The 23,367-nt window shown below is 49.7% G+C and overlaps 10 protein-coding genes across 10 annotated transcripts; 4 read left to right on the forward strand and 6 right to left on the reverse strand.

Moving 5' to 3' along the window:
- Window positions 1-30: 30 nt before the first annotated feature.
- On the reverse strand, window positions 31-2,349 carry Pdw03_8187 (ATP dependent RNA helicase (Dbp7), putative; the record flags this gene model as incomplete). The annotated part of the gene is made up of 1 exon (XM_014677841.1): window positions 31-2,349. The coding sequence occupies one exon, from the start codon at window positions 2,347-2,349 to the stop codon at window positions 31-33; it is 2,319 nt and encodes a 772-aa protein (XP_014533327.1).
- A 296-nt stretch (window positions 2,350-2,645) lies between these two features.
- Window positions 2,646-3,817, reverse strand: Pdw03_8188 (Pantoate--beta-alanine ligase; the record flags this gene model as incomplete). Its single annotated transcript, XM_014677842.1, has 2 exons — window positions 2,646-3,727; window positions 3,781-3,817. 2 exons carry the CDS (start codon window positions 3,815-3,817, stop codon window positions 2,646-2,648), a joined length of 1,119 nt encoding a protein of 372 aa, XP_014533328.1.
- A 305-nt stretch (window positions 3,818-4,122) lies between these two features.
- On the forward strand, window positions 4,123-6,848 carry Pdw03_8189 (Acyltransferase, putative; the record flags this gene model as incomplete). The annotated part of the gene is made up of 6 exons (XM_014677843.1): window positions 4,123-4,681; window positions 4,742-4,960; window positions 5,015-5,270; window positions 5,333-6,320; window positions 6,378-6,634; window positions 6,689-6,848. 6 exons carry the CDS (start codon window positions 4,123-4,125, stop codon window positions 6,846-6,848), a joined length of 2,439 nt encoding a protein of 812 aa, XP_014533329.1.
- A 1,101-nt stretch (window positions 6,849-7,949) lies between these two features.
- Pdw03_8190 (RNA polymerase Rpb1 C-terminal repeat domain protein) lies at window positions 7,950-11,876 on the reverse strand (the record flags this gene model as incomplete). Its single annotated transcript, XM_014677845.1, has 2 exons — window positions 7,950-8,904; window positions 9,109-11,876. 2 exons carry the CDS (start codon window positions 11,874-11,876, stop codon window positions 7,950-7,952), a joined length of 3,723 nt encoding a protein of 1,240 aa, XP_014533331.1.
- Window positions 11,877-13,201: 1,325 nt separating this feature from the next.
- Pdw03_8191 (NADH-ubiquinone oxidoreductase subunit) lies at window positions 13,202-13,887 on the forward strand (the record flags this gene model as incomplete). The annotated part of the gene is made up of 3 exons (XM_014677846.1): window positions 13,202-13,306; window positions 13,418-13,662; window positions 13,734-13,887. The coding sequence occupies 3 exons, from the start codon at window positions 13,202-13,204 to the stop codon at window positions 13,885-13,887; spliced, it is 504 nt and encodes a 167-aa protein (XP_014533332.1).
- A 203-nt stretch (window positions 13,888-14,090) lies between these two features.
- Window positions 14,091-15,475, reverse strand: Pdw03_8192 (Histidine protein methyltransferase 1; the record flags this gene model as incomplete). Its single annotated transcript, XM_014677847.1, has 3 exons — window positions 14,091-14,735; window positions 14,812-15,105; window positions 15,326-15,475. The coding sequence occupies 3 exons, from the start codon at window positions 15,473-15,475 to the stop codon at window positions 14,091-14,093; spliced, it is 1,089 nt and encodes a 362-aa protein (XP_014533333.1).
- Window positions 15,476-15,957: 482 nt separating this feature from the next.
- On the reverse strand, window positions 15,958-17,324 carry Pdw03_8193 (Cystathionine gamma-lyase; the record flags this gene model as incomplete). Its single annotated transcript, XM_014677848.1, has 4 exons — window positions 15,958-16,521; window positions 16,574-17,018; window positions 17,078-17,163; window positions 17,220-17,324. The coding sequence occupies 4 exons, from the start codon at window positions 17,322-17,324 to the stop codon at window positions 15,958-15,960; spliced, it is 1,200 nt and encodes a 399-aa protein (XP_014533334.1).
- Window positions 17,325-18,072: 748 nt separating this feature from the next.
- On the reverse strand, window positions 18,073-18,958 carry Pdw03_8194 (RNA polymerase III, subunit Rpc25; the record flags this gene model as incomplete). Its single annotated transcript, XM_014677849.1, has 7 exons — window positions 18,073-18,117; window positions 18,166-18,343; window positions 18,396-18,459; window positions 18,513-18,599; window positions 18,651-18,747; window positions 18,803-18,901; window positions 18,947-18,958. 7 exons carry the CDS (start codon window positions 18,956-18,958, stop codon window positions 18,073-18,075), a joined length of 582 nt encoding a protein of 193 aa, XP_014533335.1.
- Window positions 18,959-19,310: 352 nt separating this feature from the next.
- Window positions 19,311-21,279, forward strand: Pdw03_8195 (CCCH zinc finger protein; the record flags this gene model as incomplete). Its single annotated transcript, XM_066101893.1, has 3 exons — window positions 19,311-19,464; window positions 19,602-21,133; window positions 21,193-21,279. 3 exons carry the CDS (start codon window positions 19,311-19,313, stop codon window positions 21,277-21,279), a joined length of 1,773 nt encoding a protein of 590 aa, XP_065956976.1.
- An 874-nt stretch (window positions 21,280-22,153) lies between these two features.
- On the forward strand, window positions 22,154-22,969 carry Pdw03_8196 (Cell wall beta-glucan synthesis; the record flags this gene model as incomplete). The annotated part of the gene is made up of 2 exons (XM_014677851.1): window positions 22,154-22,367; window positions 22,425-22,969. The coding sequence occupies 2 exons, from the start codon at window positions 22,154-22,156 to the stop codon at window positions 22,967-22,969; spliced, it is 759 nt and encodes a 252-aa protein (XP_014533337.1).
- Window positions 22,970-23,367: the final 398 nt, after the last annotated feature.

The following is a 23,367-nucleotide window of genomic DNA, read 5'->3' on the forward strand; positions in this document are numbered from 1 at the left end:
CTTTTTTGAAAGAGTCCACAGACCACAAGATTAGGCCAAGTTGAACTCGTTGGCTCCAGACATATGCTCTTTCATCTTGGCTCTCATTTTGCGAGCAGCCTCATCCGTAACATTTGTGGAAGATGGAGCATCCTCAGCCTTTCTCTTATTGCCTGCAACAACGTTTCGAGCTGCCTTGAAGTCCTTCTTGCTGTCTTCTTGTCCGGGTCGTAGACCAGGGACGTTGATTTTACCCGGTCGATCACGCAAGGCGAAGCTCTTCGCAAGATGACCCAAGTGGAGTTCCTTAATGTTGAACATGCTCCGTTCAGCTGAGGTGTGGGTTGCGTAGGCTCGGACATGGGATTGGAATGCGCGTCGAGCCATTTCCAAATAGTCTGGGTTATCAAGTGCCCAACGCTCCACGTCCATCTGCCAATCGGTTGTCCTCTCCTCCCAGCTCTTCTTTTTGTTATCGTTGCCGCCAAAGCCACGCTTGAGAATCTCGTTTGCATCAGTGCGGGTGAGTGCCTTGCCTCCATCGCGGTAGCCGCGCTTTAGAACTTCGACATAGTTCTCCTCGCAGCCAGGCTGGAGGAAGATGAGGGCACGGCCGTCTCGTCCAACACGGGCAGTACGACCAATACGATGAGTGTGGTCATCAGAGCTGAACGCCGGGTCGTATTCGACAACCAAGTCCACATTAGGCAAATCGAGACCACGTGAAGCCACATCGGTACAGATCATGACGCAAGCCTCGGTACTGCGAGAGAACGAGCCAAGGGTAGCAGTTCGAACGTTCTGGGGAAGCGAGCCGTGCAGCCGATGCAAGATGACTGGATTAGTCGGGGTCGAAAATGCTCTACCAGGAGCAATGGTGCCATAGGCTGAGAGTTTTTCCTTTTCTTCGTCTTTTTCCTCCTTTTCATCTCTCTCGTCCTTTCCGTCCTTTCCATCCTTTTCGCCCTTTTCTTCTTCATCGCTCTTCCTTTGTTGCTCACGATCTTGATTCCTTGAGAACAGCTCGAAATGGAAATCGACAACGTCGGCGCAAGACATAAAAACAATCGCCTTCATCACTGATCCCTTTCGCATGAACGTCCTCTTCAAGTAGGCTGTTAATGAGACCAGTCGTAGCTTGGCCGGAACAATCGCATACGACTGCTTGAGCTGGGCGGGGACGCGGAATGATTCCTCCTCCTTGTTTGACTTCTCATCCTCCTCCTCGGACGGGTCGGCCTTGATGTGTACCGCATCTTTCAAACTGATTTCTCCTAGCTTTTGGACATTCATCTTCAGTGTAGCAGAACAGAGAATTGTCGTCCTGCGCGTAGGAACACCGGGAACGCGACTCGGCCGCTGTCTAGCGTCAAGTTTCTTGACAATGCCTTGCAATTCCTCCTCGAAGCCCATGTCCATCAACCGATCACCCTCGTCAAGCACGAGCCACCGCACATTGCTGACCTCCAGCGCTTCCGTATTGTCGAGATGGTCTACCAATCGACCAGGTGTTGCGACAAGGATATTTAATCCTTTTCTCAACCGTGCCTTCTCTGATTTTTTCTTCTCTCCACCAATAACTGTCCCACACACGATCCAATTCGCGCAGCGCAGGATGTTCTCCAACACGACGGAGATCTGCTTGCACAGTTCACGGGTGGGTGCCAAGATGATGGCGAATAATCCACTGTCTCGGTGCACTTGAGTATCGGTATGTTCATTTTTCGCTTTTGAAAGATCCATAATCCGCTGCACCAGCGGCAGAAGATAAGCCAGGGTTTTTCCGGAACCGGTTTCAGCCTGGATGAAAGCATCGCTTTCCTCCTTGAGCAATTGTGTAATTGAGCTTGTCTGGATAGCCGTCGGTGCCTTGAGTTCCAGCTTTGTGAGCAGATGCGCGGCAAGATTGGGAGACAGGCCCAGATTTGTAAAGGTATCCAGTCCGTCGATTAGCGGCGCATTAGTCGGCTTCGCATCTTCTGCCTCTCTTTCCTGCTTGGGTTCCTCGGGGTTGCGCGCTTCGGGGTTGCTACTGAAGAGCGAGGAAACGAAATGGCGGGGGTCTCGTGGATGTTGCTGTGGTCGTCGATCACCACCAGAACGTGGGGCGCTAGGGCGATTGAACGAGTCTGTGTCTTCGGTCCTTTGCCTTTTTACGGGCCGTGTACCGAGTTGGATCTGGTTTGGGTTCTTGGACGCTGCATTTCGGGCAGCGGCGTCTCCATCTCCGGGTGCTTTCTCAGATACTCGGTGGGCTGAGCGCTTCTTTGCGGTCAGGCGGTCTCGCCATGTTCCTCCCTTGAACTTTGATTCAGGCTTGATGACACTGTCACCAATGCTAAAGTTCATAAGCATTCCATCGTCGGCCATTTTGAAAGATGGCGATCCCCGGTGAAAATGGAGGGGGGTTGTGAAAGTTTTGTGCCGGCGATCCAAAAGCTTTCGAGACTTTTTTCGGCGCCAAGACTTCCAGGCTCTCAAGCAAATTTTCTCCGCCCTAAGGATTTGCCCTACTTTGTTTACATTGAGCTGCGAAAGTAAATTTAAAGATAAATTTGGATCTTTTGACGTCTATCTTGCTTTTGAAGAATATATGTAAATGTCTTGCTTGCAAAACACGCTATTTTACAGTGTTAGATGTTCATTACAGAAAGTTCGACATGGTGTCAAGGACGAGGACCAAAAATGAGGTTGTCAATGAGTCGCACGGGGACCTTCCCATCGCCCAATCCACAGTCTTCGCCTTGCTTGGACTCCTCCAGCGGTGCCATCTTGAATGCGGTACTCAAAACTGCGCCCTTAACCGGATCGACAACTTCAAGCTCGTCAAGGGTATCAGGATCGGCGAGAGAAATGTAGTCGACCTCGTAAAGTGCTCTCTCAGATGGAGAGAGAGATTTTTGTTCGGAAAGAACATTATCCGTCACATTACGCGCAGCCCCAAGGATATCTGCCCGACTGTTATTGCCATTCAAGTATACTTCTTCGGCGGCTTTCAGCGCCTTGTAGATAGTGAGCCCGACGGTTCGTCTCCTGTCGCCCAGGTAGACATTCCGCGAGCTCAGCGCCAGGCCGTCATGTTCACGTGTAGTTTCAATAATTCGCAATTCGGTGCCAACATGGAAATCCTCTACCATGCGTTTGATTACCACAGTCTGTTGCACATCTTTCTGGCCAAAGTAGATACGGTCGGGGGTTGTAATATTGAAGAGCTTCATGCAAACCGTCGTTACACCCCGGAAGAAAACCGGACGAGAGCCGCCCTCCAGTTTAGTGGACAATGGGGTGATTGTGACAAATGAGCCGCATCCATCAACCTCTGACGAAGGGGGCAGACCGGGGTACATGACCTTCGTAGTCGGCGCGAAAATGGCAGTGATGCGCCCGGAATTTGCGCTGTTTTCTCTCAGCCGCTCGAGCTCTTCATTCAGATTTTCTAATTTCTCAACATCAGCATCCCAGGTGCGGGGATAGCTGGACAAATCCTCTGTGACGCCGAATTGTGTGGGATTGACGAAGATGCTGACAAAAATATCTGTATTCTCCCGAGCAGCTTGTCGAATTAGGGAGAGATGGCCCTCATGAAGTGCGCCCATGGTAGGAACGAAGCCTACACTCCGGTCCTTTAACAACAATTGATGCCGGAGTCCCCGGATTGAGGGAACATCGCGAAAGACTTGAAAGCTGGCTGGTTGACGAACAGATTGCGAAGCGGCGGTCGCGTCGGCCAAGAGGGACGAAGTTGTCGCTGTCATAAAGTGAGCTTATTTGGAGTTAGAATTTCCATAAAAAGAGACATACTCGAAAACGATCTTGCACCATTCACCAAGCGAGACATATTGTGTGAGGATAGAATGAGCTCAATGCAAGATGCATACGTCAACGCCCGATCGTAGGATGAGAGAGCTACGGGGCACATCAAGGTCACGTGCGGACAACCTCGGGTCATTTCTGGGGAAATCCGAAAAACTTCCGGGGCGATCGCCGTTTGATTGCCGCTTAAGAGCTTGGGGGTTTAAGCTATGATTCGGTCCCGCACCTCCTCTCTTTTGAGCTTCTCATCTGATTCCATCTTCTTTTCTTCCATGGACCTAATTGTGAGCTGACCTGAAATAAAATCATTCTCGCCCTGCCCTTTTTAAGATGCCGTCTCCCAAGTCGGCCATTGCCGATGACCACTCTGCGCCAGATCTGGAAATCGTAAACTCAAACTTGACAATCCATCCGTCAGGCTTCACTGGAGGTCCGGAGCCCCAAGATGAACAAATCACTGAACGCAATCTTGTTCGCCACATGGCGCGATTTCGCGAGAACCCCTTGGACTTTCTCCGGGAAGTGAGCCTGTACATGTCCGGTACAGGCTGGCGTGCATATGACGAACCAATCGGTCAACCGATTTTCTATTCTGGCTTCACGGACAGAATGAAGACTTCTATTTTGGGCAGCCTGCTCCTCCAAAAAAAGATCACTGAATTGGCCAATCGTCGACTGACAGTTGAAGAGAAGGACGGATTGCTGGCAATCAAGGAAGGTTTGACATTGGACGAAAAACGGGCCCGTCGCCGCACTGAAATTGAAGATAATCTCCGGGAAGTTGTGGACACAATAATGGAAAACATGATTTGCAAGATGGAAAGCAAAACATTTATTCGGGGTGCTTATTATATGTGCACACAGCTCTTGACTCGCGCTTACCATCAAGGTAAGTTTCCTCTGCCACACTTGCCCATAACAAGTCAATGCTAAACTAAATACACCTCAGGCATTCATGTATCCAGCGAAGAAGTCTTGCGTTTAAGATCTGTAGCCGAAATCGCCTCCAAGAAGAAGCAGTCGATTGTTTTCTTACCTTGTCACAAGTCCCATGTGGATTACGTCTCACTGCAACTTATCTGTTACCGTCTCGGCATTTCTCTGCCGGTCGTCGTCGCGGGTGATAATCTGAACATCCCGTTGCTGGGTGCTTTCTTACAACACGCCGGTCGGTCGCAAGACAAGCTCCTATTAGCTTTCAGCTATTACTAACCTTATTTAGGAGCTATGTGGATTCGCCGCAGCTTTGGAAATGATCCTTTGTACAACACTGTCGTGCAAGCTTATATCGATACCCTCCTCCAACAAGGCTTCAACTTCCAGTGCTTCATTGAAGGAGGTCGCTCCAGAACTGGAAAACTGCTTTCACCCAAGTTCGGAATCTTGAGTTTCATTATGGACAGTGTATTATCAGGCCGTGTTGACGATCTAATCATATGTCCCGTCAGCACTCAATACGACAAGGTCATTGAAACTGAGTACGACACCCTGCTGGCACTCTAAACATTTCAATGAACATCAACATTAACCCATACTCTAGGTCATACATCAGCGAGCTTCTTGGTCAACCGAAGGCAAAGGAGAACTTAGCTGATTTCATTTCTTCGTCTTCGGTTTTGTCCCTGAAGCTAGGCCGAGTTGATGTTCGTTTCCACGAGCCATGGAGTCTTCGAGACTTCATTGGCCAGCAGCTTACGCGACTAGATCGCCCCAGCACCGACATCAATAACAAACTTAGCTATACTGATCGAGGCCGCATTCTAAGAACATTTGGTTACCGAGTTCTGTCCGACATCAACGACGTGTCTGTGATGATGCCAACAGCCCTTGTGGGAACCGTGCTCTTGACCTTACGTGGCCGCGGTGTTGGAAAAGCTGAATTGGTACGCAGATTGGACTGGCTCTGCGAGCGGGTGCGAGCCAAAGGTGGCAGGGTCGCACACTTTTATCGCTCGCCAACGGAGACGGTCGTTGACCGTGCGCTAGAAGTCTTAGGGCCAAAACTAGTTGGTGTGATTTCCGGTCTAGTCGAGCCAACATACTATGCGGTGGATCGTTTCCAACTTTCTTTTTACCGCAATATGCTCATCCACCTTTTCATCACTGAAGCGCTGGTTTCTGTGGCTATGTACACAAAGATCAAGCAAGGTGGCGGGCCCACTAATCAAAGAATCACCTACTCGGATTTGAAGAAACAGGTCTCGTTCCTGTCGCAGCTTTTCCGCGGTGAATTTATTTTCCCGCCCGAGGGCTTAGCTCACAACTTCGACAAAACTTTGCGTGGGCTAGAGAAGGATGATGTGATCAAAATCACTCGTGATGAATCGACCACACCGATTTACGTTGAATTGAGTGAGTCTGAGCGATTATGTGGTCGTGAGAACTATGACTTCTACTGCTTCCTGATCTGGCCTTTTATCGAGGCGTCTTGGCTTGGCTCAGTGTCCCTTCTTGGGCTAACGCCACTTCTCGATGGTCCGAAGGAAGTTTGGATCGATTCTAAGAAAGCACAAGATAGTGCTCAGGTCGTGAGTTTTTTTTCCCCCATGCTATGCCGACTGCCCTGTTAATTTTCACATTCGCAGCTTGGCAAAACCCTCTACCACCAAGGTGACCTCTCCTACTTCGAGGCCGTCAACAAAGAGACCCTCAAGAACTCTTATCAGCGATTTGAAGAGGAGGGCATTATCTTGGTTGCGAAGAACAGAGAACCGCGTACCGGTCCGTCTCTCAGGCTGGCTCCTGAATGGGCACCCCAGCGTGATGAGAGTACTGGGAATGTTCTAGCCGGTGGCCGACTATGGGACTTTGTTGAATTGATTGCACAGTCCCGTCGCGAGGGGTGAGTCGATGTCCTGCATGTTATCTCTGCCAATACACGACTAACTTTTCACAGCAAAAATCGCCGGGATGGTGCAACTGTGTCCACGCGCGTCCTTACCATGTCTGATATTGTTGGGCGGAAGTTGTTCCAAAATGCAGCAGCTCCAGTGCCTGTCGATGTATCGTCACGACAGATGCGCCGGAATGCAATCGGAACCGAGGCAAAGCTCTAGTCATCCCATTTTGATACCCATACATGTCTCATGTCTATTTTAAAGGCTGCTTCTTTATCGACTTCATCTTACATAGTGTCAGAGTACAGCATTATTGAACATATATTTCACAGACATATCCATGTCATGTGACGGCCATGAGATGTCACCTATAGAATCAGATAGGTTAGAGACCGCTTTAGAAGAATTAGATGACCGGGGTGGATGTGTAAAAATCAATTTGGTTATTTTCCCCATGCTTGGCTCTTCCAAGTGGATGTGCTATACCATCGATCTATCTTAAGCAGTGAAGAGAAGGCTTCACATGCACCGTAGCGAAGCCGAACAAAGTTCTCATAGTCAAGAACGGTGTTGAGCTAGGAATATCATACCGATCAGATTCATCTCAACCATCCCTTAACCGGAGAGTAAGTCAAATTTAAACCTACGTAATAAATCTTGAATTCGTCTACTTGTCGTGTCAACCTTTCTTCCAATTTAACCCCCCTCCCTCTCTTTTCCTTTCAACCCTATATTCCTAGAAGCTCCGCCTTGATAGACACGAGAAGAGTTTAATTCACTTCAACCCTTTTAATCACTTACTTCAAATCCAGATCAACAACGTTCTATTCAACCTTCCCAATTATAGCCACTCTTTAATAGCACAGGATGCGTGCCTTCTCTTCCGTTGCTCTTCGGTCCGCGGTAGGATTAGCTTTTGCGCAACTTGGCTCTTGGAATCGCTGCAGAGATATCTCCTACAGTGGATCTACGACTTGTGAGTCCGGGTGGTCCTGCTTCTATCTGAATGAACGGTTCAGTCACTCGGAGCCAAGGTGGATAAAATCTTCAAACAAAGCTATCAATACTCAGATATCAACACAACATAAGAAAAATCGAATCCAAATCCGCTGAAGTGTTCCCAATTAAATCTCAAATAGATCGGCGGTAGAACAAAAGACGAAAAGACAAAGGAATGTTTAAAGGGAAACATAAGAAAAACATAAGAAAAACATAAGAAAAACATAAGAAAAACATAAGAAAAACATAAGAAAAACATTAAAAAAATGGCTTAGACAGAATAGAAGTAACACATCACAAATCAAACCCACCAACCAAAAATCACACCCTCACAAATTGACCCTTGGTACCTGGACTGGTAGGAGCCGACCGAACTGTCATAACCTTCGGAGAGGAAACGTCAATCGGCGCCAACTTCTCAATACCCTTAGCACCCGAGGGCGTCTTAAGAGGCGAATCAGTGATCAGCGAATCATTAGACTTCTTCCCAAGCTCCTGAAGCTGACCCATGATGACCGGCGAATCAGAGTACAGCACAATACCCTGCGAATAAACGCACGGGGTAGCTTTCTCTTCATCGCTAGCAAAATCCTCGTGAGCAGCCTCGCGTGTAATACGCGGGAAGGTGCGCAGCACGACGTGGCGAGTGGGCTCGTTTGACGGGGTGTGTTTCTGATCCTTGTTGGCGGCGTACTCCAGCCAGTCCTCATTCGAGATGCTCTCTGCATCCGGGGCGGGGAAATTAGCGAGTACGAGCTCGCGTTCGACACGTGCATGTCTCCATGTCTCGGCGGCGAGCTTGACGATCTTCCGGACGCCGACCAGGAGGGAGTCGAGGTGCTTAGGATCGGCGAAGTGTTTTATGTGGTCAATGATTTCGTCTACGATGACTGCTGCTGCGACATTAATTGACTGCTTTGCGTCTGAGGTTGTGTAGGCCGCTTTTAGCGTCTGTTGACGCCAGAATGCCTCGCGCCGGACGGACTTGCGTCGGATGTCCATGGATAGCATCTGGAAGAAGGTGTCGGCTTTGTCGTACCGCCGGCCCAGGGTGAAGAGGAAAGGCTGGAAGACGCGGAAGGTTAGGGTTTTGGAGATGATATGCTGGATATAGGCACATCGGAGTTCACGAGAGGTTGGGGTGTTGTCAAGGAAAGGTGGGAGTTCGGATGGAATCTTGGACAGGATGTCTTTTGGGGGATCGATGGGGAGATATCCGAAGTGCTCTTTGGATATATTTTGAATGAGCTGCGAGAGCTCTGTAAAGCAGTCAAAGCTAAAGATGAAAGATTTTATTAGATCATTGTCCATTTATCGTTATCAACATGAATCTATAAGAGAATGTATGTCCGCTGTGCGCTGATGCAGTTCAAACAAAGGAAATATCGATAATGAATGATTTGTCTTCAAGAGCAAGACGAATAACAGAAGAAGAGAAACTAAACAAGGCAAATCCACAGGGCATCAAAGGCTCACTTACAAGAATTGATCGCCCTTGGTGCTTCTGAGGTCAGTGGCCTCTCCCAGGCTGGAAAGTGTCTTTCTCAGCCTGTCACAGTCCGATCCCAAGTTATCGATGGTCATTCGCATCCCATCCACCGCGCGTTGAAGGTGCTTCTCCTTGAGGATATTGTCTCCTTCCAACCTTTCCTTCTCTCGCTCAGCACTGGAAAGCTCGCCACTTTTCTCCGAGAGTTGCTCCTCCAGGGCAGCGCGCTCTGTGGTCCAATGCTGCTCTTTCTCATTGAAGTGGGCCTCCAGAGATGCGATCTTGTCGGCCAACTCTTTGACAGCAGCAGCGAGTTGTTCGTCGGAAGATTGTCGCAAGGAGTCCAATTCACCAGCATGGCCTTGGCGAAGTTTTTCCGTTTCCCGGGTGTTCTTCTGTTGAGTTTCTTCCAGCTCTGTTAGCTTAGCTGCTAGTTCCTCACGAGTGGATGTGAGTTCAGTGAGTCGGGCTTGCAACTCGGTCTCCTTGGATTCCAAAGCAGTGATCTGGGATGCCACTTCTGTCTTGATGGCCTCTAACTCTGTGCACTGGGCTTCGAAAGATTCCTGCAATTGGGCCTTCACTTTCTCCCATTCGTTTTGACTAGCTTCGTGTTCACTGCGAAGTTCGCGCTCACGAGTCTCCAGAGTCTCGGCTGCCGTTTTCTCATCCTCAGCCTTGATCTCCTCAAATAATTCAGTAAGCTCCTCCTTCTGTGCCACGAGAGCCTTCTCATGTTCCTCCCTTAGAGTCTCCAAATCTTTCTCATGGGCTTCTTTTGACTCCTTAATACTTTCATCAAGCTGATCAATTTTTCCCTCAAGTCCGACCTTAGTCTCAGAAAGCTCCTCATTGGACCTCTGTTGCGCAGCTAAGCCATCCTCAAGGTCCCTTTGCTTCTCTTGCAGATCCCCGAGTTCGAGACGTAGTTCACTAATGGTATGTTTCAGCTTGGCGTCTTCTTCAGCACTTTCATTGGCAGTCTTCTTCATTTGAGCTTGCAGAGCTTCAATGTAGTAGTCCTTGTGCATTAGAGCTTGGTCATGCTGACTTCCAAGGTGCTTCATCTCAGCCTCCCGGTTTGAGAGCTTGTTATGGGTGCTACGAAACCCATGAAGAAGACGGTTGATGTCCGGAATTGCTGACTGGATGCGTTGAAGAAGCTCTATGTCCTCACTATTGTTCTCTGGGGGAGACCCATTCTCAAGAGGATAGCTATTGCCCATGGACAGGTTTTGAAGAGCCTGGTATGATGCTTGATATGATGAATCTGGGATACTGTAGCTCCGGTTCACATAATGGGCCTCCGATTGGTGATGAGGTGAATAATGCCCAAAAGGAGGTACCATTCCGGTGGAACTCATGACGGGAGATTGGAGGGCATGCGGTCCACTTGGGGCTATAGAAGGCGCTTCTGGAGGAGCCATCGGAGCCGCCGGTGGATTCTGAGGTGGGGGAGTTGTAGTTGGTGAAATATTTGGAGACATTTTAGGGTAATGGGAATGGGCAAGTGGGCTGCTGACTTTGGGCACCGGTGAGGCAGTATGAGCTACTGGTGAGGTGTAGGGCGCCGGATAACCAGCGTACGGTCCCGGCAAGCTGTAAGGCACTGGAGAGCCAGCGCACGGTGTAGATGAAGTGTAAGGCACCTGGGAACCAGTGTAGGGCACTGGGGCGTAAAGCGCAGGTGATGCGTAGGGTACCGGAGAGGAGTAGGCGTTAGGCGGACTGTACGGCACCGGGGACGCAACGTGTGGCACCGATGAAGCGTAAGGTACTGGCGCAGAGCGGGGGACGGGTGAAGCGTATGGGGAGTATGCTGATGGTCCAGGATAATAAAGCTGGTTGTCCTGAGAGGGACTTGACATATACCGTGCTTCAGTCAAAGATGGTGAAGGCAAGGGTACACAGGCCGCCCCAGGGGAAAATGGGTCAGCCGGCGGTGATGAGACTATAGTCTTCTCTTCAAAGCAATCGACTTGATTGGATTTGTCTTGCTTGGTATGGTCTTCCAAGGGCTCCTTTACTTCTGGGTCTTCAATGGTAGGCTGAAGCACACTCTCTTCTTCCACGGGCGGCTCTTTGATTTCGGATCCGATGAGAGGTTGATTCAAGATTTCTGGTGGCTCTATGACTTCAGAGTCTATAATGGGGGGCTGAGTCGAGCTTGGCTCGTCCAATAGTGATTCTTCGTCGACAGGCTTGTCACCTACAGGTGATGATTGATCCACCACAGAGTCTTGGATGTCTTGGGATGGAGTTTCGTCGTCGAGCACCTCGTCTGCTGATATGGGGTGGTCGACAATAGGCGATTGCGGATCCGCAACAGGGGCGGGGACCTCTTGGGTTGTAGTCTCGTCGCCAAACACCTGGTGTGCTGATACAGGATTGTCGAGTACAGATTGTTCTTGTTCTGCAATAGGGTTGGAGATATCTTGAGGTGTAGTATCGGTGTCGAATACAGGTGGTTCTTGCTCGGCAACAGGGTTGGATATATCCTGAGGTGTAATCTCGTCGTCAAATACCTGGTATGCTGATACAGGAAGTGATGTCTTTACTTCGACATCTGTATTATCAACAGCAGGCTTGTCTTTTACTTGCTCTCGTTCTTGCGCTGTGAGTGCGAGACTTCCAGGAGCAGGAGTAGTTGTAGTTGTCTGAGTCTCTGTGATCTCTGGGCTCTTGCTCTTCTTAACCTTCTTGGTGGCTGCCTTGCCATTCTTGTCGTTGGCCTTAGCCTTCTTGTTTCTCGTGGCCATTGCGGTAGGGTGATGCGTGCCTAAGATTTCTTTCCTCTGTAAGACGTGTTACCAATGGGATCAATGTGCTAAATGAAGCAATGAGTGGTAGTTTTGATCGTATGGGATGTCTGCACTGTACATTTGCAACCAGCCCCGTGGCGAATGCCTCAAGATATAACCCAACCGTTGACTATCGTTGAGAGGTACGGGGAGTCTAGAATGTTTAGGAGCGTAAGCCAAGTGACTTCGGTTGATCGGGCAGAGACTTGAAACCCTCTCTTGGACTGTGAGTGGGCGCGAATGAAGATCCGCGAAAACAATGTAGATATTTTTGGCACCAGAACAAATGACAATTTTCTAAAGAATTAAACAAAAGGACAGAAAAGACTGAGCCCGACAGAATTCTAAGAAATCTCTTGAGAAGATGGCACCCCACCCTTGCCTGGGCACAATGCAGAGCATCCCTTAGCGCTTTGATACCCACCCACCCCAATGTGCGAGTGGGCCATCAATTAGATGCGAGTACCGGAAATCATCGAAGAATTCAGGGCACAACAAAGATCTGAATCCACCCAGATTCCATTCCGATCTAAAGCGAGAGACCAGTTGGGAGGCGCCATGACATTGGGCATCAAACTGTGGGTTTGGGCGATTCGAGGCATGAGTGGGGAATTTGACATTAAGCTGACCTGTTTAATTGAGAGCCAAACGCTTACATGTGATGATATAAATGAGGCAAGAATTGTATCAAAAGGACGCATCTCACCCAATCAGTGCGGTTAGCCATGGGGGAAAAAAAAGTGAGGCTTGCAACAGACAATCTAACTGTGATGAGGCTTCCAACATGTGAGCAGATTGGACATACAACATAATGTGATTGTCGACTCCGTATGGCAAGTAGCTCAGGTTGCAATGTAACTTTGCACTTATTTTTATCTGTGCATTGTACATTGTGCAGCGTCGTACTCCGTACTACGGTCTCTAGTGATCAATTATAGGAGTCCTGCAGTGTGATACCAAACATGCACTGGGATCAACTGTCCACTCTCCAAGAGATATGAGAGAACGAAAGTACCAAGCGTGTTTCAGTTATATAGGTATTACAAAAAGACTGACCACATCATAATGTAATAGCCAAACATATAGACTACCAGTAAAAAAATACCTGGTTCCATAGATATCTGCGGAGTAGATCGTAAGTAAATCGAGATGTTGTCGACACTCTACGGAATGACCCTAAGCCCAATGTAGACGTCACGTGCCTAGGACTTTCACTTTCCACCTCGCCCTATCATCGCTCCCCAAAGGGTCATCGATCATCACCATTAGCCTCCTCCGACACAATGTTCGCTGCTAGACGATCTGCTCCTTTGACACGGCAGCTGCTGCGTACCCAGCGCCGCTGGGGCTCCCACACCGCCCATGAGCCCGTAAATGAAAGCTTCGGCGTAAGCTCCTCTCCCCCGCCGACCGCGACCAGACCCAAGTCTGGAAGCAGAGCGAGCAATGTCTCAATGGTCCACGATTACCTGGCTAACACTCTTATGTTCACTTAACAGCGTAGCTTCTACATCACCAGCGGCTCCGTCGCCTCCGCCTTCATCCTCTACCACGTTAGCAAGTCCTACGAGGAATCTGGCTCGCCGTCTTGGATCTCCAACTTCATTAGCAAGTGGACTCCTTCCGAGGAGGTCTTCGAGCAGCGCAATGCTATCCACACTGCTATCATGGAGAAGGTTGCTTTTGACCGCCACTTGCTTGGTAGTCAGGGCCCGCCCGAGGCTTTTGCCCTTAGACAGCCCGAGTATGTGATCTGGTTGTTCCGGAAACTCTTCTATTTCTCGTACTAATTATGCTATCTGTTGTATTGTCTAGTATGATGAACGCCGGGTCTCCGTACAATGTTTCGCCCGGTTCGCAGGCCGACCTGAGCCATGTCGTGGCTCACTACCAGCGCAAGAACCAGGAGGCTGAGGAGTCTCGGGTCGCGCGGATGAAGGACGGCAAGGTTGTGTCGCTGTACGACTAAATGGGCGTATCCTTTTTCTTTTGGTTGACTGTCTGGAATAGACATGTGTGGAGGAAAAATCATGTACATATACGTTGGGACTTGACATTCAACCCAGCACCTGACAATTGGATTTTTTTTTGTTCTGAATCCAACTCTTAGACCCTCATTGGAACATTCGTTGAATTCTGAGATGGGATGTTCGTTTGAATATCAAATCCGCACTAGGGCCGGTTTGACGGCACAACCTCCAGAACAACTCTGCCCACACCCTCTGACTGAATGTTCAATTTCTGCTGTACATCCAGCTCGCTAGCACAGACATTGTGCAGCACAGCAAGGAACTCATCAATGCCGCCACCAACTCCGAAATAAACCTTCTTCGCCGCGACGAGAGCCCGACTTCTTGCCGATGCAGTGTTCGAGCGGCGCAGCAGCGCGAAAAGCGTCTCTGAAAACGCAGCCAGCGATGCGGGCGAGTAAATCGTCTCACTAGCAAGAACCAGAGTCTTGCGAGCGCCATCACCGGACGAGAAGACCAGATCCACAAACTCGGACGACCAAGCGCCCGAAACGAATTCGACCGAGATCCCACGCTGAGCCAGATCATTTTTGAATTCTTGAACCAGCTCAGGGGTGATATCTAGCTCTTCGTCCTGGTCTGGTGCAGTTGACGCGGTTGAAGCCGCTGTTTGGGAGCGGCTATTGTGCCATGTTAGAAGGAGATTCGGGAGCGTGACGAGACGGAGCACGTCCGAGTTGTAGTCTGCAAAGGTGAAGAGAGTCTTTCTTTTGCTCTGGCCAGGCTCAGCTTCGTTAAGAAGGCGGGCGAATAGTGACAATGATGGGACTGCTGTGCCTGCGCCAAGCTGCTCATCCATTAGCCTTCTTGCCCCCCCCAGGTGGATGTGGGAGAATGCCTATTTAATACGGTTGATTACGAACCTCAATTATGTGGAGGTCTGTTGGGTTTTCGGAGGATTCATTCAGAATGTCCTCATTGACAGAGAGCTTGGCTAGATCCAAGGCACACTCCCAGGTTTTGAAACCGCCTTCATAGAAATTGGGCGTGATGTCTCCTTTTTCAATACCAGCAATTAGCTCTTCATTATCATGGCCTGCGCTGTCTTCGGCCATGAGCTGGGTGCGAATATCAAAGATCTCTCGACGAGCGACGGCAAGAGGCGTATCGCTAATTGTGAGCTTATTGTAGAAGATTTGGGAGGGAAGAATTGAAAGCTGTCATATCAGTTAGTTTCGTGGGGCTTTAGTTTGAAAGGACATCAGGCAATTCAAATTGTGAGCTCATGCTTTCATGCTCTTGGCGATGATAGAGACAGTATCTCATCGGCCCAAATTGGGATTTAGTAGAATTTACTTGCCAGCTCAAAACATTCACGATGAAAGCATTGGCATCATACATACAATTGAGAGCCAACAATTTTGCTTGATCACTCACCCATTCATTCACATCATGTTTAGCCGCTTTCATGAGCTCTGGGAGAGAATTGCCCACAGCTTGCTGGGAGAGGGCATCGGAGGAATCAGTATTGATCTCCGCATCATCAATGTCAATATCATCCCCCGAGAATCCAAAGCTGAATGCCATTTTTGGGTAAAATGGCTGTCTTCTCTTCCAAGATTCCTAGTACTGTGTAGGTGCGTTAACTGAACTGGCCCTGATGTTGCGGATGCTGAGAATTTGCCGGAGTTGCGGATTGTGAACAAACTTGCAATAAAATTTGACAATAAGTTTAATCCTCAAGGGGGAGGATCGGCTGATTAAACAGTAATTCAGTTCCAAGGGCTCCCTTTCACAGCTGCCGCGGTCTGATCTCCATACAAGAAAAATTGCGGTGGGTGCAGTGATGACAAAGCGGATATGTAGGCCTCAGGCAGACTATTGGAATACAACCGTGGAGAGGATGGATTCAAATGCTATTTAAAGTCTTAAGTCGGGCTGGAGTATTTGTAAACATATATAGTGATGATTCTATAATTCGTAATGTCATATCCAAGTGACTAGAAACTGAGGCTGTCTATTCTAATAGTTAAAAGCAGGCCAAAGACATGAGCTGTAAAGAGCTGCGTTTAAGCCTTCTGGGCCGCAGCAGCCAAGCTCAGAGCCTGCATCACATCAGCGTGGAGATCCACAGAGTCCTCGATACCACAGCTCATGCGCACAAGGTCATCGAAAACACCGGCAGCCTCGCGCTGTTCCTTGGGAATACCAGCGTGGGTCATGCTGGAGGGAACCTCGCACAAACTCTCAACACCTCCCAAGCTCTCGGCGAGGGTGAAGACCTTCGTGAACTTGCAGAAATCGTGCGCAGCCTGCTGGCCACCCTTGATACGGAAGCTGAGCATACCACCACCCATGCCATCACGGTGCTGCTTGAGGGCAATAGCACGGTGGGGGTGGGAATCAATGCCGGGGTAGTTGACGGAGATGACGTGGGGAGAAGACTCAAGGGCCTGGGCGATAACAGTGGCGTTCTTGGACGCCTCACGGGCGCGCAGGTGCAGGGTCTTGAGACCGCGGTGAGCGAGCCAGCAGTCGAATGCGGAGGGGACAGCGCCGATGGCGTTCTGGAGGAAGCCGAGGCGCTCCTTGAGGGCCTCGGAGCTGAAGGCAGCCACACCCATCAAGACGTCCTGGTTTAGAGTTAGCTAAATTGACACTTGCAAAGTGAAAGTAAAAACTCACAGAGTGGCCATTGATGTACTTGGTAACAGAATGAACAACAATGTCGGCACCGTGGTCCAATGGGTTCTGGACATAGGGGCTCATGAATGTGTTATCGACAACGACCTGAATGCCGTGCTGGTGGGCAATGTTGGCAACAGCCCGGATATCCACCAAGCCAAGGGTCGGGTTGGATGGAGTCTCGATCCAAATGAGCTTAGTCTCGGGGCGGATCAATTGCTCCACATCCACCTCGATAGAGGGGGTGAAGGTGACTTGAACACCGTGCGCCGAAGCAACCTTGGTGAAGTATCGGTGGGTACCGCCGTAAACATCGGAGACCGAAACGACGTGCGAGCCAGCAGCAAGGGATTGGAGGATATTGGCAGTAGCGGCAGAGCCGGAGGAGAATGCAAGAGCGTACTTGGCGTGCTCGAGAGCTGCGATGGCTTGCTCGAAGTTATCGCTGCGGGGGTAATCAGTCCACCTGGTCAATAGGTCGAACTTGTTGACTCGTAAACTTACCGGTTGGGGTTGGAGCTCCGCGTGTATTCGTAAAGACCAACGGGGTTTCCGACGCTGGTCTGGGCATATGTGGTCGACAGAGAGATCTAGTAAAGGCATTGTTAATACCGCCTTTGTGTTCTCCCTGGGTTGATAAGCTTACAGGGGCGATAACAGCACCAGTCACCGGGTCATGAGGGGAGCCAGCGTGGACAGCCAGTGTCCCAAAACCGCGGTTTGCAGTATTTCCGTTTTCCGTGGAGCCCATGGTGTGTAAAGATGATTCTTTCAAGACAATTGAGAGAGGCGAGTGGTAGGTTATATGGTATGTTTATCGATAAGATGAGATCACCGCTTCTTTGTATGACTCCAGGTCTGTCTGAAACCGGAATGAGACTCGGATTGCGAATCTGATTGATAATCAAGGGTGATGGCGAGAAGACAATGTCTGTTTCTGGAAGTTTTCGTGCTGAAAAATTCAACTAAAAAAAAAATTCTTCCAGAGAATCTTTTTTTACAAACTACCATGGGCAGATGACGATGGATCGCGCGATCGCGACTGGACCAGAAGCCTACGGAGATCCACCTGCGGCCGGCAATTTCGCTCGGAGAATAATTTGAACTTTCCGATGCATCGGAGAGTCGGAGTGTTCGGAACTTGCCGCAATGCAGATCTCCTAACTGGTGATCCGTACTGCACACATCTCTGAAGATCGGGTATTTTATATGTCTTTCAATGGTGTTTGGAGGAAAAGAGTATATGCGGGGGTTCGTTTGCACTAAATTCAAAGCAGGTCCTTGCCTAGTTGCGTCTCCTATCGAGCAGTTTTACGCTTTCAGCTAGGCTCATTACAACCTGGTCACTCAGGTATCTGTAAATTCGTTGGCATCGATTCGTATGGGTATCTGATCTGACTCTAAAGGAAATTTTATGGGCGCTGGAAACGGGCCGCAATAGGCGAACAGGAATACAGTCTAATATGACATCAAAAAGGTAGTTTGCTGGCAGCAGCAGCCTACCACCAAGTGATGGGTCCCGTTCCACCCATTTGCATCGAGCCCTAGAATATGGTCAGTGATGGCCAGAAAGTCGATATGGAGAGACCTACAAGAATAGAATATGGAGGACGCCTCTCCTGGGGAGTTTCATCTGCAATATCTGGTGCGTTCGGGATTTGGTCGTGCCACTCTTCTGATTCGACTCGGAATCGTACGACTTCTCCTACATCGAAGAAGAATTCTGTTCCGCCTTCACTCTCCCAGATCCACACCTGCTCGGCATAGTCGCTGCAAGACTCATTAGAATGTTAGATTTGACATAAGGCGGGAACCAGCTCACAATCGGGATTTTTCCATAAGCATCTGCGGCGGGATCAGAATGTCATTGAAGAACTCAAGACCAACTGGAATCCGTTAGTATACTAAGACACGCTGAGTTTTTTTGTTTTAGACACACTCTTGATACCATGTTCTGTGCCGCTGGAAATCTTTCCCAGCATGATCTCCCCTTTGAAGGGCCGGAATACAATCATGCGGAATTTAACTGTATGATGGTCAATGAGGATCTTAGACTTAAAATTCTAAGGTTATCTACCGTTGACATTGACCAACCCGGTTCCGTGGCCAATCAGGCCATCGGAGGATTCAAGTAGGTCATAGAAACTGATGCAGAGGCCGATTTTTTGAATGACCTGGAGGGTGGAATAAGCAATGAGAATTTGGAAGGAAGGAGCTCGAATTGCGCACTTTATTCGCATATTTTGCATTGATGTTGTCTTCAAGTGCAACTGCACTGAACTTGGAGAAATCCTCAGGCGAAATCTGAATCAAGTCCGATATTGTGGTCTGCCAGTGTCAGAAAAAGTTTTTATATACCAGCGAAACACCTACTAGGACAAACATCGTGACAGCAGGGAAGGTGCAGTCAAAAAACTGATCTAACTAGGCAGCGACAACTTGATAAGGTGTGAAGATCGTTTCCCGTTTTCCCATTGTCAATGAAGCAATCGAAAACCCTTTTGAGATTATTCGTGCTCCGCCTTGAATCCCGCATGCACGTGACTCCGGAACGGAAGCTTTCAATCTCAATCTCAACTCCGCCGGTGCACCAATTTATTAGATTATTCCAGTGTTTGTGCTGGAGTCTCCAGCTCAACAAAGGCTCTCGTCATGAGCTCGCAGGGATTTTCTTTCCCACCTCCGCCGCCTCCGCCACCGGCAACTAACCAGGCACCGGCTTATCACCCAACCCAACATGGACAGAATTGGGGTGGACGCGGTGGACATGGCGGAGGTCAGAGGGGGCGTGGAAGAGGACAAGGCAACCGAGGCCGAGGAGGAAATCATACAGAGAGTGGACGAGCGCCATCATATCTTCCCCCTACAGGTTTTAACTACGCGCAACCCATGTATGCTGGATTTCCTCAACCTCTTCCCACAACACCTTATATGCCTCCCCAACCATACCATCATGGACAAACGCCGGCTTTTCAGAATCATCAGCAGCCGCCCCCATTTTCACCTCAACAATATCCCCAGTCGGTAGCTGCGGGAAACTATCAACAATACAATACACCCAACCTTCCTGCACCTTACCCTCCCACAACTCCGACATACATGCAAGGTTTACCAGCACCTCCCCACGGCCATCAACCAAACAATCAAGCAATGAGGACTCCCATGTCATGGCGCAATGAGATGGGTCCGGTGCCATACATGGGGGCTCAACCGGGGCAAGCACGAGGGCCACGACCTCCTCATGCGCATAGCAACCAGGGCCCGAAACCCAAATCTACACAGAAACGAGATCACTCATCTGCGTTCAGCAAACCTCAATCAACTGCACCTCGGACACCCGCTGCGCCTGCTGTTCCAAGCTTTGGCAACCCTCTGCCTTCGAAGCCGCCACCCGCCGCAGATTCTACGGCTAACAGAAAGGCAAAGAAGAGAAAACGGAAGCACAACCAACTTGGACTGACTCCTAATGCCGAGAATCACGAGTCAAGTGAAGAAGACGTTGATGAAGATGAAGAATCGAAGCTGGCGCAAGGTGGATCTGACAAAGCACCACTTCAGGTCTCATACAAAGGGAAAACATCTACGTTGCAAACACCTTCCGATATCGCCGCTTGGATTGCAGAGCGGAGGAAAAAATTCCCCACTCAAGCTCGAGTTGAAGAAAGGAAGAGGTCGATGGAGGAGGCAAGGATAGCCCGCGAGGCTACCCGTCAACAAAAGCAAAAAGAGCAACAGGAAAAGCGAAAAGAGCATATCCAAAAGCAAAATGAGCACAAGACGGATCTTACCGCAGAAGCAACGACAAACGCCCAGCGCAGGGAAAAGATTCGGCGCAACCTTGAGCGAGAGGAGAGACGAATCCAAAAAGCCATGGCTGAGACGGAAGCTGCTCGTCTCCGAATGGAAGCACTACAGAAGGAGGCATTGAGCCTAAATGTAGACTCTCAAGACGAAGATTTGGGTATCACACCCGGGCACCCACACCCTGCCCCGGGCCCAGCCCTCATCGAACCCGACAACGCGGTCCCCGAGCCAGCTATCCTGACTGAAGCCGGAACCACGGCGCCAGAGGGAATCATAAAAGCCGAGCCTCACGCTTCCATTCCAGAGACCGCTCAATCAGCTGTCTCAACTTCTCACCCGATAGAGGCGCATGGAGAACCCGAGGTCTTGCCCGAGTCCTACAATATCGAGCATACAATCAAGACCGAGCACCCTACCGACCATGGTTTGGATGACCTGGAGCTCGCGTCTGATCAAGGGGCCAGTGACTGGACCTCCTCGAGTGCTTCTGGCTCAGATTCCGACTCCGACTCTGGCAGTGACGACTCCGCGCCAGAGCAAGCAACCTCACGTCGCACGGGACCAGAGCGAGTGCCGCCTCCACCCCGTGAAAGCAAAAAGACCGTCTGCCGTTACTTTGCACGAAATGGACACTGTACCCGTGGCGACCAGTGTAAATTCCTTCATGAGAAAAACTCTGATCCAAGCTCCAAGGCCAAGGGAAAGCCTACGGAGAAGAAGGAGAAAGAGATGAAACGCAAGGGACTTTATCAAGCTGTGAGTGCCACACCTATTGATTTCGCGGCTCCCATTGAAATAGCACTGACACAGATTAGTTGCTGGACCGACAGAAGCAAGACGATGACCGCCGCGCAATGGAAGTGATCTGCTGGCTAGGTCAGAACAATCTGTTGGCGGATTGAGGAACGTCGACTTGCCCCACACGATACCCCAATGAATTCACGCCAGAACAGGACGAACTACGTAACATTCATGCGCAAGGAAGTGAAAACAAAGGCCATAGCTCGGAGGCGTAGGGGAGGGGGGGGGGCTTTGGCCTGATTTCTAACTTGGACGAATAACCGAACCTCAGCCGCGTGGCTCCGAGAGTCCCTAGGTACGTGACAAAGAGAATTGAAGCGAGAAAAAAACGATCAGTTGGACCACACTCAGTTCGAATTCCTTCCAGATGAATGGAGTGTTCCGGATTCCGTAATTCCTTGCTTTTCAGCCAATAATCCTGTTAACCAATGATGATATCTAAATTTATCTCTCAACAAGACAAATCTTACGTTTTTTTGGAGATGGTAAGTTAGCGATGCACATAATCCAAGTAACTCTAGCCGACCAAAGTGGATATAGTCATTTAAGGTCACGTCGAGTTCAAACCAGTCAAATGAGGTGATTCCCTGCCAAGCGAGACAAAGAAGGCCATTAGTGGTCCAAAGACTCGTGGATCGCCGCCACGCATGTGTTTTTTTTTCCCTCGCGAGCTCCCTCCAAGTTGTGCGATGGCCAATCACTCGCCTTGCTTCCTTTGGTATTTGTTTTTACTCGTTCCTTTGACTCTGCCAGGCTGTGCCTAGCTCCTCTATGGAGCGGCACACGCCCTATTAGTTATAAAGCGAATGCCAAAGGTCCCGGGTGTCCGGCCTTTTCTTCCAGATTTGTCTCTTTAAGCCACGCCTTCCACTCTTTTTGAGGTCTTTGCGATTTTACTTCTTCATCTGAATCTTTCGGTTGGACATTCCATCGTTAATCCCAACCTGACGCATATATACCTATACACTAGCCATAATGCGCTTCTTCATTTCCTTCGCTGTCGCCGCCATGGCCGCCGTCGCCTCGGCGGATAGCAAGGCTAACCCCTTCAGCATTCCCACCGATGGTTACACCTTCAAGGTTGGCGAGCCTACAGCCCTGAAATGGGAGCCTACCACCCAAGGCACCGTGAGCCTAATTCTGCAGTGGGGAGCCGTGCTCAGCGGCAATTCCGGCACTGTCATTGCCTGTAAGCACTACATCCGAATGACCCAACAGCTCGGGATACGCTACTAACTTTCACCAGCGAATCTCGCCAATGACGGCAGTTACACGTGGGATGTGCCCTCCAAGCTGGCCGCCGAGCCCGACTACACCATCAAGATCGTCTCCGACGAAGATAACAACGACTACAACTACATCGGCCGTTTCACCGTCGATGGCTCCACCGTCTCTGTGTCGTCTTCCACTGCTAGCTCGGCCACCGCGTCCACTTCTGCTGCATCCACTTCTGTTGCATCCACTTCCACCGCGTCATCCACCGAGTCATCCACCGAGTCATCCACTGAGTCATCTACCTCGGCCACCCGCACCACTACCTCGGAGCAGTCGACCTCGAGCTCTTCGGCCATCACCACCGGCTCCACCACCCTGACAACCGCTTCCAGCACTGTTGCCAGTACCTCTGCCTCCGCCACTGAGACCTCGGAGAGCTCTAGCATCGCGGCGTCTACTTCGACCAGCGCCACCTCGGCCACAACCCAGAGCGCCGTGCCCACCACCAATGCCGGTATCGCCAACCGTGTCTCCGGTGGCATGCTTGCCCTCGTTGCTGGCGCTCTGATGCTGTAAATTACCACGCATACCGATTTTTGTCACGAACGAGACCTTGTTCGAGAGTCACGTTGACATGTTTTATTGATACATATGTTTTTTTTTCCCCTTCAATTCTCCGATTGGCTGTCTCTTGAAACCACCAATTTTATCTGTCTTATTACCTCTGTCCCTTTTTTTTCGGGGTGCAGCTGTACAAAACATCTCATTCTTCGACCACGGTCAGGATTGTGGCTTTGTTCTAATTTTGTTACTATTCGTGCCCCGGTCTGCGTTACTGATTGAACATTACCTACAATCTGCTTAAATTTTATTTAAAATATTTGACTCCAATTTAATCGGATCCACTATATAAATTCGAACAGATCTGTCAAAAATGACAGTGGGGAAACAATTAATTTGAACCGTCCCGAGTC

The sequence above is a fragment of the Penicillium digitatum genome, chromosome 3, assembly GCF_016767815.1.
Source record: "Penicillium digitatum chromosome 3, complete sequence".
Lineage (NCBI taxonomy): Eukaryota > Fungi > Ascomycota > Eurotiomycetes > Eurotiales > Aspergillaceae > Penicillium > Penicillium digitatum.